Here is a 12,072-nt window from a genome sequence, read left to right on the forward strand (position 1 = left end):
ATTAAAAGAAGTAATTAGGCCGGCGCCGTGGCTCCCTTAGCTAATCCTCCACCTGCAGCACTGGCACCCCGGGTTCTAGACCCAGCTGGGGCACCAGATTCTGTCCCGGTTGCTCCTCTTCCAGGCCAGCTCTCTGCCAGTGGTCCAGGAAGGCAATGGAGGATGGCCCAGGTGCTTGGGCCCTGCACCCGCATGGGAGACCAGGAAGATGCACCTGGCTTGTGGCTTCAGATCTACGCAGCGCACCAGCCGTAGCGACCATTTGGGGGGTGAACCAACGGAAAAAGGAAGACCTTTCTCTCTGTCTCTCTCTCTCTCACTGTCTAATTCTGCCTGTCCAAAAAAAAAAAAAAAAAAAAGAAAGAAAGAATTATATATTTGGTCTCTGGTCCAGGTTCTAGTAATGAGCTCCTAAGACTCTCAAAATTTCCTGATTGGCAGGGGTGAGAGGAACATTGTTCAATATTCACAGTAAATTTCTTTCAATCATACCTGAGCTTATGCTAATCAGTGACTCTTAGAAGACAGGGGTTGATGGCCAATGTTTTGGAACTTACAGCCTTACCCTCAGACCACTGAGGAAGGAAGAGGAGCTGGCAACCGACTTGAATCACCAGTGGCCAATGATGTAATCAGACATGCCTACCTAAGGGCTGGCACTGTGGTGCAGCTGGATAAGCCACCTGTGCTGTCAGCATCCCATATCAGAGTTGCTGCGTTTCAGATCCAGCTCCCTGTAAATGCACTGGGAAACCTGGGCCCCTCCGACCCACTTAGCAGATCCAGATGGAGTTTCAGACTCCTGACTTCAGCCTGACCATTGAGGCCGTTTGAGGAGTGAACCAGTGGATGGAAGATCCTCTTCTCTCTCTGTTACTCTACCTTTCAAATAAAGAAAAACAAATCTTTAAAAATACACATATACATTCACTCAAGGGAGCCTGTACTAAAAACTGTGAATAATAGAATTTTAAGAGCTTCCAGAATGATGAACACACAAAGGCATTAGGAGGGAAGGCAAGCTCAGAACATGGGAACCCATGCCTCTACCTCATACTTGGCCATGCTCATCTCTTCTATCTGAAGTGGGGGGCCGTATCCTAGGAATGATCCCTTAACCTGATGCCCCTTCAGGTAGATGGTTTCAGAAGTGAACCGAATTGAAAGGACAGAGAATTGGAGAATTGTCTGCAGAGAATTGGGTAATTTCTTGGTAGGGGGAAAACCTCTATACATTTGGGGTCAGAATGCTGACAGTGAAAAGGAAAAACATTTTTCCACTTAAAATAATTAGTCTGGTACTGCAAAGAGATGATTCTGTCCCTACTGAAGAACAGACTGGTAAAGGTAAAAAACATTTGCCGAGAGCCCATTTTGGGAAGCTATGCACTAGACCACAATGCACACAGCAGTGGCACGGGCTAAAGCAAAAAGCATCAAAAGTCATCTAGATGAAGTATACAGAGACAGCCCCTCAGGACGCCCCGGAAATCACTCTTCTCCAGGGTACTTCTGACACTCCGCACACAAAGCTTCCTTGTTCAGCCATTATCCTCCAAATCACAGCTGAACCAATCACACCTACTTTGCTTAAATACCTCTTCCCTCTTCTAGCTATTCTATACTTTCTTCTGAGACAGCTTCTCCATGGTCAGTCAGGTCTATTATATGCATTCCATTCACCCCTCTCCTCAGCTGAAACCCTCAATGCCCTCGGTGACATCACCTCCAGCAGCCCACATATGCCTCCCTGTAATCCACTGCCGTGCCAAGGACATCCTTTCTTCTAAACCTTGGAGAAACTTCTGCTAACCTGGAGGCTCACTTCAGCTATAAAACCTCCTCCAGTTCCCTTTCACGCACCACATCCTTGCCACAACCCAACATTCACTAACGATACAGTACCTGGCTTACCATCTTTCTTCCCGTCCTAACTCATGCCATTCCCTGTGCGGATGATCTACACAACACCTGCATCTCAGTTCTACCGGCCTCACCTCAGATAATGCAGTCATCTACCCTAGCCACCTGGTGTCTCACACACTACAGTCTTCTAATCCTCAATAACTGTACCAAAACCCTCAATTCAAAGATTACCTATTCCAGCACAACTCCCTTCCTCTCAGTTCACTTCCCAGTTACCTTCAAACAATCAAAACTGGCTCTTCCAATCTACACTGTGGGACATTCTACAAGTCAATTGCCTAGACTTCTAAAAAGTTAATGAAGTAAAATACAAAGGAGGGCAAGATAATAGAGACATAACAAAAAATATTGTGTAAATTCTGATTGGACCATGGGTGAGGTTAATAAAAAGGACTAACAAAGGTGATAGGATGTTTGGCGTAGTATCAGCTTGGAATGCCCACATCTCATATCAGAGTATGTGGGTCTAGTCTTGACTGTTCTGCTTCTGATACAACTTCCTGCTAATACATCCTGAGAACAGCAGATGATGATTCAAGTACTTGAGTACCTGCCATCAACATGGGAAACTTGGTTGGAATTGCAGGCTCCTGGCTTTGGCCTAGCCCAGCCCTGTCTACTGGAGGCATCAGAAAGGTGAGGCAGCAGATGGAAGATCTGTGTGTGTGTGTGTGTGTGTGTGTGTGTCTGTCCTTCTAATAAAATGAGAATGAATACATATGTATACATATACATACATATATGCATATGCCTCATACATACATATACATATGCCTCATACATACATATGCATGTATGTATATGTATACATATGTATTCATTCTCATTTTATTAGGACAGACACACACACACACACACACACACACACACATAGACCGTCCACAGAACACTTTAGGGATAACTAGGTAGAGCTGAATATGGATTATACACTAGTTGATATTATTAGGTAATTATTAATTTCCTTCAATGTCATAATGGGGTTGTGGTTCTCTGAGAACATGATTTTAGCCTTATGGTGCATGGTGAAGTATATATGAGCAATGTGTCATGATAATTGCAGCTTCTTTTTAACTAGATCAGGAAAAAAACAGAGGAGATAATGAAGAGAGGAAAAAGAGGAAGAGAAGTGAGGAAGAAGATGGAAAAGGCAAAGGGAGCATACAGCAACAAAGCAAATGTCTAAAAGTTTAACAATTATTCCAGCTGAAGAATATAGAGGTATGTACTGTACTATTCATTCAACTTTACTATAGGTCTGAAAATACCTTAAGGGGTCAGCATGAAGGCTTAATGGGTTAAGCTGCTGCCTGCAACACCAGCATCCCATACAGGTGCCAGTTTGAGTCCCAGCTGCTTCACTTACTATCTGGCTCCCTGCTAACACATCTGGGAAAGCAGCAGCAAACAGCCCAAAATTTGGGCCCCTGCCCCCACCTGGAGACCCGGCTGAAGTTCCTGTCTCCTGGCTTCAGCCTGGTCCAGCCTGGCTGCTGCAGCCATTTGGGAAGTGAACTAGTAGATGGACGATCTCTCACTCTGTCTCCCTCTCTATCTGTAATTCTGCCTTCAAAAAAAAAATAATAAATCTTAAAAAAAAAACCTAAAAAAAAAAAACAACTAAGCCAAAAACAACAAGAATAACCCCTCCTGAATAAACCCTTAAAGCATAAAAAAAAAAAAAGAAATTCATTCTAAGGTATTACATTATTACATCCATATCTTTTATTGTGTTCACTTAAACACAAACAAAAATATTTTAGGAGGAAGATGGCAGGTGTACAGCCTAGCAGATAATATGCCTGTGTCCCACATCAGAATGCTTGGGTTTGAGAGCTGGTGCCTCTTCCGCTCTGCACATTCCCACTAATGCAGGCTCTGCAAGGCAGAAGATAATGGGGGTCCTGCCCACGTGAGAGACCTGGATTGTGTTCCCAACTTCTGGATCTGGCCCTAGCCATTGCAGGCAGGCATTTGGAGACAATCAGAGGATGGAGTGCACCTGCTTGCACTCTCTACTGCTTCTCAAATAAAAAATAAGGAAAAAAAATTAGGATGGGATGATTTGAGAGTGCACTACATTCTTTTCTGCAAATTGCTTTTCCACTTTAACAACACACATGGACATGCCTTTATGTCACAGCTGCATAGTATCTTATGCTAAAGATGCAATATAATTTATTCACTCATTCATCCATTTGATGCATGCTGTGGTTGGTCAGCACTTTGGCTACTACAAACAATGCTTTTGTAAATGTCCTTGGGAACATCATCCTTAACTCTAAAGGAAAGATTCCCGAAAGCTGAAAAGCTGGCTCAAAACGCATGCACTTTTATTTTAACATCCAATGCCATATTATTTTCTCAGAAGATTATGAGCGATCTATCTCTTCCCTTCTCTCTGCAACTCTGCCTTTCAAATAAACAAATAAGTAAATATTTTTAAAAATGTACAAGTCACACTCCAAAGATGTCTGAGTGTCCCACACTGCCTTCATTTCTCCACATGTTAAGTTGTCAGTCCTTTTTAAAATGCTGCCATTGCACTGCAGAGGAACACAAACTAAAAATTCTCAGCAGAATCATCGACAAGTCCCAACACAGTACCCTGTTACTTCCAAGGGATCGCATGGGAGAGGCGAGAAAAGAAAAATGTGCTGCCCACTCCTTGAATTCCTACAAAGTTACATCTTACTTATCTGTTCTGTTCATGTGTTTCCCAGGCCAAATATAAGAGAAACTCCTTAAAATCAGGAGTGGTATCATTCTTTCATTCATTCACTTGTTCATCCAACAAATATTTATTAATCACCTATCATGTGATTAACTATTAATCAACTATAAGCAACAACAATGTGCAATCAAAGAAGATTAAACACCATCAGTGCCCTCATGCGTGTAATATTCTTATGGGATAATCCAACATTTAGCAATTAATTACATAATTATTTTATTACAGTGATGGTAAATGCTCTGGACAAGCATTATCACAGGGTGCAATGAAAGTATATAACTAGAGCACACAGTATTTGGAATGACTTTGATTTTCAATATTATTTATTGTGATTTAATACATTTGATATCGGCGATTGATAATATAATTTATGACATATGACTTTTAAATATGTGGTTTTATAATTGTGATGAGACAGAGTAGAAGATGGAATCTAGTACAGAATCACATGAGCTAAGAAAGTAGCAAGCCCTTTATATCTCCTTCCCTCATCCTCACCACTAGTTTTTCAGGTTGAGACTATCAATCTATTCTTAGATTTATTTATTTATTTATTTCAAAGGCAGAAACACAGAGAAAGAAGAAGGGAGAGAGGAAGAGAGATGTATCTTCTATCTGCTGGTTCACTCTCTCCCCAAATGCCTGCAAGGCCAGAGCTGAGCCAGTCCAAAGCCAGGAGCCAGGAGCTTCTCCCGGATCTCCCACATCGGTGCACTCCCCAAGCACTTGGGCCATCCTCTACTGCTTTCTCAGGCACAATAGAGGGAACTGGACAGGAGGTAGACCAGCCAGGACTTGACCTGGTGCCCATATGAGACACCAGCACTGCAGACGCCACCATTTATTAGTTAACAAATGGGAAGGAAAAAAGGATGAGGCTAAAAGGAAAGAGAGGGAAGAATTTCTCCTAATCTAACAAGGAAAAAACTGGAATGCAAAAAAGAAGGAAAATGTTGATTGCAAGGCTTAATTGTCATTAGACGAAAATGAGCAGGAAAAGGCAGATGCAGAATAAGCATTTGGCTTAGCAGGTAAGGCACAGGTGGGACGCCCATGTCCCCTACCAGAGTGCCTGGGTTTGACTCATGGCCTCACTCTGGATCCCAGCTTCCCTGAAGTAAAACCTATGAGGCAGGCCGGCGCCGCGGCTCACTAGGCTAATCCTCTGCCTGCAGCGCCGGCACACCGGGTTCTAGTCCCGGTTGGAGCGCCGGATTCTGTCCCAGTTGCTCCTCTTCCAGGCCAGCTCTCTGCTGTGGCCCAGGAGTGCAGTGGAGGATGGCCCAAGCGCTTGGGCCCTGCACCGGCATGGGAGACCAGGGGAAGCACCTGGCTCCTGGCTTCAGATCAGCGCGGTGCGCTGGCCGCAGCAGCCATTGGGGAGTGAACCAACGGAAAAATAAAGACCTTTCTCTCTGTCTCTCTCACTGTCCCCTCTGCCTGTCAAAAGAAAAAAAAAGAAAAAAAAGAAAAACCCAAACAAAAAAAAAACCCTATGAGGCAATAGGCAAAGGCTCAAGCACTTTGGGTCCCTGCTACCCACATAGGAGGCCTGCACTGAGTTCCCTGCTCCTGGCATTTGGGGAATAAACCCAAATGTATGTTTCTTCCTCTGTATCTATCTTTGTCTCTTTTTCTCTTCCTCTTAAATAAAAAAAATTAAAAAAAAAAGCCAGATATGCAACAAGTGGGGGAGGTTCCTGACTCTGCTCAGGGCCATTAACGTATAATTGTACAAACTGTTCACTTCACAAAGGCACTCAGTCAGGGGCAAAGCAAGGGCTTGGCACGCTCCACTGCTAACTTGGGCTTCCTACCTTGGAGTGCGATGTGCATTTATTGTTTCATGCACAGCTCTAATCCACTTGCCAAGCTTCAGATGCTGTGGCTGTGTCCACAAGAGGGAAACCATTTTGAATTTGTAAAAACTTCCATTCGGTCTACAGAGAGGTATTCCATCACACTCCATCACCCTTCTATCTCTTTAGCCTCCAAATCTAGCCTCCCACTCATACCGAGGGAGCCATGAGGAAGGAGAACAATAGCTTCTCTCCTCTGTTTTGACCCATGCTATCTATTCATAATTCAAAGTGAGCTTATATCTTCAACTTTAAATGTGATATGAAATCCATTATTCTGAAGTTAAAGATTAATTCATGTTGATCTAAAGTACTTTTTTCATTACTATTGAAAAGGTGCTGATAAAATCAAGAATGTAGTTTCCTCCTTCAAGGGGGTTAAAGTTAACTTTGCTTTAATTAGCTAAATGTAATGGCTGCCCCTAATTCACTTATCACTACACACCCTAATAGGGAATAACATCACATGTTATTGAACATTAGAACTATCATACGTGCGTGAAGAAGCAAAATTGCACTTCCCAGAAAACAGTTTGCTCTAATCAGAGAAGCAAAAAGCTGAGCTAAGAGCTAATCGCACTATCTTGAAACTAGTCAAATGTAGGTCTCTATGCTTTATTATTGCCATACTTTTTTCAAATTCCCGGTTTCAAAAACACAAAACAAATACATAGAAAATAATATAGCAAAACTGGTATTAAGTTGCAGTGGCCAATGGCTCTTTCTGCTGAAATTTTGCATTTTACATATAATTGCAACCAGTAATCACTACACTTCTACATTCTCACCTAGAAAAAGTCATAAATCCTAAGTTTGATCAAATAACTTAAGATACGGGGTAGGTGTTTAGTCCACTGGTTAAGAAGCCAGTTACAAAGCCCATGTCCCACATCACAGTATGTAGGTTTGATCCAGCTATGGCCCCTGATTCCAGCTTCCTGTTAATGCAGACCTTGGGAGACCGGGGTAAAGGTTCAGTGGGTCCCTGACACCTACATGGGAGACCTAAATGGAGCTCCCAGCTCCTGGCTTTGACCTGGCCTGGCCTTAGCCATTTTAGACATTTGAAGAGTAAACCAACAAATGGGAGCCGTATCTGTGTATATGTGTTTTTGTTCAACAAATAAAATTTTAAAATATATGTGTATATACACATGCATATATTTATAAATACATTATAGGACTACTAAAGAAAATGAAACAACTATACTTTAATTAATTCAAGCTTTTTTTTTTTTTTTTTTTTTTTTTGGACAGGCAGAGTTAGACAGTGAAAGAGAGAGAGACAGAGAGAAAGGTCTTCCTTCCGTTGGTTCACCCCTCAAATGGCCACTACGGCTGGTGCACTGTGCTGATCCGAAGCCAGGAGCCAGGAGCCTTCCCCAGGTCTCCCATGCGGGTACAGGGCCCAAGCACTTGGGCCATCCTCCACTGCACTCCCAGGCCACAGCAGAGAGCTGGACTGGAAGAGGAGCAACCGGGACAGAACCAGTGCCCCAACTGGGACTAGAACCTGGTGTGCTGGCACCGCAGGTGGAGGATTAGCCTAGTGAGCCACAGCGCCGGCCTCAAGCTTTTCTTATTTCTATTAAAATATACAATAAAGGGCCTGTGCTGTGGCATAGTGGGTCAGCACCGTATATGGGTGCGGTTCCAGTCCCAGCTGCTCCACTTCCAATCCAGCTCTGTGCTAACGTACCCGGGAAAGCATGAGAAGATGGCCCAAGTGCTTGGGCCCCTGCACCCACGTGGGAGACCCAGAGGAAGCTCTTGGCTCTTGGCTTCAGATCTGCCCAGCTCCAGCTGTTGTGGACATTTGGGAAGTGAACCAGCAGACAGACAGACAGATCTCTCTCTCTCTTAGCCCTCCACCCCCATCCCTACTCTGCAACTCTGCCTTTCAAATAAATAAATTAATCTTTAAAAGAAAAAAACACAGTGAGTAAACAGTCCATGGAATCCTCTCCTAAACATTCAAGGTGTTTCCTAGAACTGGCTCCCTAGAACTAGGGTCATATACAACAAGACCACAAATGTTTCTTTTTACCTCGAATAACGTAATTATCCAGCGCATCTTCCATTCTCTTCAGTGCTTCAGTTCTATCAGAGCCGTATGTGATTAACTAAAAGCAAACAGAAACCAATGTATGTCTATCTATATGTTAAATGATTCATTCTAATAAAAATTAAAAACTTTCCTAACAAACTTACCATGACATCTTTTGAAATAAAGTGGTTTAGTTTTTAAGCTACTTCAATTAAGAATTTTTAAAGTAAATAAATATTAGAATCAAGCTATTTCAGACTCTTCTATATTTGCATGCCACAGTAAAGAGCTATTAACAGAAACAAATATAAACGAAACAAAAATAAGTATAGAAAAAAATTTAAAAGGAGTTCTATCAAAATGTGAACATTTGGAATAGGATGTGAACAACTGGGATCATGGTTGGCTTAGGTAAGGCTTTTTTTGTTTGTTTTTAATTTCTCTATTTTCCTGTGGTTTCCAAATTTGATATCCTCAATAGCTATAGTTCTATAACTCATTAAAAGTAAGAAAACTTTTTTGCCTTTTTTTTTTTTTAAATTACGTATTTGCAAGGCAAAGAGACCAATAGAAAGAGAAAGCCCTCATTGGCTCCTTCAGTCCCCTAATACCCACAGTGGCTGCAGCGTGGAGGTAGCAGCCCTGTCCACATCAACCCACCAGGTGGCAGGAAGCTAGTTACTGGAGCCATCACCACTGCCTCCCAGGGTCAGCATCAGCAGGAAGTTGGAATCAGGAGTCTGAACCCAGGCAATTGCTGTGGGATGCAGATGTCTTAACCAGTAACCTTAACCACAGGCCAAACATCCACCCAAGGCAAATTTTTAAAAAGCAAAGTAAAAATTAAAAAGAAGATGAATTTAAGAACCATTCACAGTTTTACACATATACCACAGAAGCAGAGGGTACTTGATATTGAGCCGCTGCGCTGGCCAGCTGTTTTTCTGAATAGAAATATGTTTAGCAAAAAATGGAAACATGCCTATTTAAAAATCAATCTATAGGGCCGGTGCCGTGGCTCAATAGGCTAATCCTCTGCCTGCGGTGCCAGCACACCGGGTTCTAGTCCCTGTCGGGGCGCCGGATTCTGTCCCGGTTGCTCCTCTTCCAGTCCAGCTCTCTGCTGTGGCCTGGGAGGGCAGTGGAGGATGGCCCAAGTGCTTGGGCCCTGCACCCACATGGGAGACCGGGAAGAAGTACCCGGCTCCTGGCTTCGGATTGGCGCAGCGCCAGCTGTAGCAGCCATTGTGGAGTGAACCAACAGAAGGAAGACCTTTCTCTCTCTCTGTCTATAACTCTCTCTCCGTCTATAACTCTCACTGTCTAACTATTCCTGGCAAAAAATTAAAAAATAAAAATAAAAAAATCAATCTATAATGTTATGTACTTTAAATGGTGTTTCTCTAGGAAACAAAATGATGTCAAAATGAAATAAGGCTCATTTTAATATTAGTATCCAAACTTCAATAAAAAAAGGACAAAAAATACTTTGTTTACTGCAACTACAACAAAAAATTACCTTCAGAGGAAAAAAAAACATCTTGAGAAACAGGGTTTAATAAGTCATTTTGCAACACAAATCTAACATTTCAAAGAATATTGCATTTTCTAATTAAAATCCACAGTTTTAACTATGGAAGTATTTTTTAATTAATAAGGTATTAAGATTTTAAAGACCTAAAAGCTCAAGCACAGATGAGCAAAACCAAAAACTTAAAAGAAAAGTGGGCAATTCCACGCTTTATACATGCTTACATAACATTTAGTTATGCCAAAACTAGCTAAGTAATCAGCAAACTGTAAAAATGGAAAAGGTCCAAAGTACTCTAACAAATACTACCTGTCAATCCAAGTTCTTGATATCGCTGCCACTTATACTTTCATCTCCGGCAATTTTCAGGAGTGGCCAAAAGAACAACTTAATTCCTCTCACTGCAGCACGCTGGGCTGGGTCACTGCTTAGACACGCGTGTGTTTGTGTGTGCATAGGTGTGTGTGCGTACATGCAGGAATGGTGTGGGGATAGGAAGAGGCGGAAGTACTGCAAGCTAGCATGATGTTGCAGTATCTCTCAGAGAAAAATATCAGCTCTGCCTCCAATTTTAGGTCAGTGCACTACTTCCTGTTTTAATCACAGCACATGATTCAAATAAAGGCTCGCTTTCACAGTTTCTAACCAAACACATGCTTTTTTCCTTTTTTTTTTTTTTTTTCAGAAGAAAACCAAAAGAAACCATTAAGAAAGGGAACTAACTTTTGAAATCATTGGATCGTAATAAATGCTAATATCACTTCCTGGTTGGATGCCGCTGTCAACCCGGACCTGGGAAAAAGAAAGAGAACACTGAGAGTAGCTTCATATTGTGCAACTTTTTAATCACAAATTTAATCTCCACGGACCACGGAGGAAACAGGAAGAAGAATTTCAATCTTGAATAACATTCCCACATCTGGAAAATAGGAAAACAGCCTAAACACACACAGAGACCAAACGATCCTGATCCATCACCACGTAGGTCAACATACTTCTTGCTCTCCAGTGAAGAAACAGCAAAAAACAAGAAACAAAACCACCGCTAGGCTGCACCCACGACTATACGAGGGTGCTGCTTCCACGTGCACGACAGCTCGGAGGACGCCCCCTGCCCCCTCGGAGGCACCCACCAGACCCTCCTGGCGAGGGCCAGGAAGCCCCAGCCAAGCGCCCCTCAGCTCCACAGGAAGGCAGGCTGGCCCCTTTCATGTCGGCAACACTTTCCTTCTCTTGCCTCTCCCTCTCCACTGTAAAACACTATTTTTCTGTTACTGTCAGTCCCCGAGGCTTTCATGTTTACACAGCTTTTCCCAGGGCTTTGCTTTGTAAGGACATAGCCCCAATTAGAGTTCTGATTTTGCGATTTTCATGGAGGGAAAAAAAAATAGCACCAGTTCAAAATATTCTTTTGAAGAGCCTGGTCGCCGTGAAGCAGCCAACAAGGCCGTGAGCACATCGCTTAGTCTTGTTTTCGTCTCCCAGTTTGACACCAGCAGTAAGGCACAGAGGTTAGCCATGTAAAACTTTTGAAGTGAGCAGTTGCTAAGGACAGAATATTTATTAAATTATTATGACAAAGTTTTGGAATCTGAAGTATTTAAAAGTCAATCAAAATACTTAAGCCTGCGAAGCCTATCCTGGGGTTCTTGAGGACAGAGGACTGGAATGGAGGCTGCTGCGAAGGCAGGCCTCGGCCGCCCAACCTGGCAGAGGGGTGGTGGGAGCACAGGAGCCCCAGTGGCTCTTCACCTGTGGGGAGACGCCTTCTCCGGCAGCGGCAGCTCGCCTGTCTGCAGCCAGGCAGGAAAAGGTCAGCACCGCGGCTGGTAGGCCTTTAATATTTTAATTTAGGCAATTATCAGGGGACCACATGTAGAACCTCTTGTCTAGAATATCCACATGAGGGTATGATGATGGCTTTATTAAACAGTGACATCAAAAGATAAGCCATAGTTTCATTCTCTTTAAAAAAAAA

General features: G+C 42.8%; 1 protein-coding gene and 1 long non-coding RNA gene across 17 annotated transcripts in view; one reads left to right on the plus strand and one right to left on the minus strand.

The window, feature by feature from the left end:
• PCCA (propionyl-CoA carboxylase subunit alpha) overlaps positions 1 to 12,072 on the minus strand; it is a 438,870-nt gene that overhangs the window by 212,038 nt on the left and 214,760 nt on the right. For all 16 annotated transcript variants that reach the window (XM_070048637.1, XM_051850469.2, XM_008260152.4 and 13 more), the window contains 2 exons: positions 10,818 to 10,886; positions 8,564 to 8,639 (listed from right to left, as the gene is read on the minus strand). In XM_070048637.1, the coding sequence (XP_069904738.1) occupies positions 8,564 to 8,639; positions 10,818 to 10,886 (145 nt within the window). The remainder of the gene's footprint in view (positions 1 to 8,563; positions 8,640 to 10,817; positions 10,887 to 12,072) is intronic.
• LOC127492099 (uncharacterized) lies at positions 1,024 to 11,438 on the plus strand. The gene is made up of 3 exons (XR_007921135.2): positions 1,024 to 1,202; positions 3,002 to 3,144; positions 10,780 to 11,438. It is a non-coding gene; the product is annotated as an uncharacterized lncRNA (long non-coding RNA).

The sequence above is a fragment of the Oryctolagus cuniculus genome, chromosome 9 (genome assembly GCF_964237555.1).
Source record: "Oryctolagus cuniculus chromosome 9, mOryCun1.1, whole genome shotgun sequence".
Classification (NCBI taxonomy): Eukaryota; Metazoa; Chordata; class Mammalia; order Lagomorpha; family Leporidae; genus Oryctolagus; species Oryctolagus cuniculus.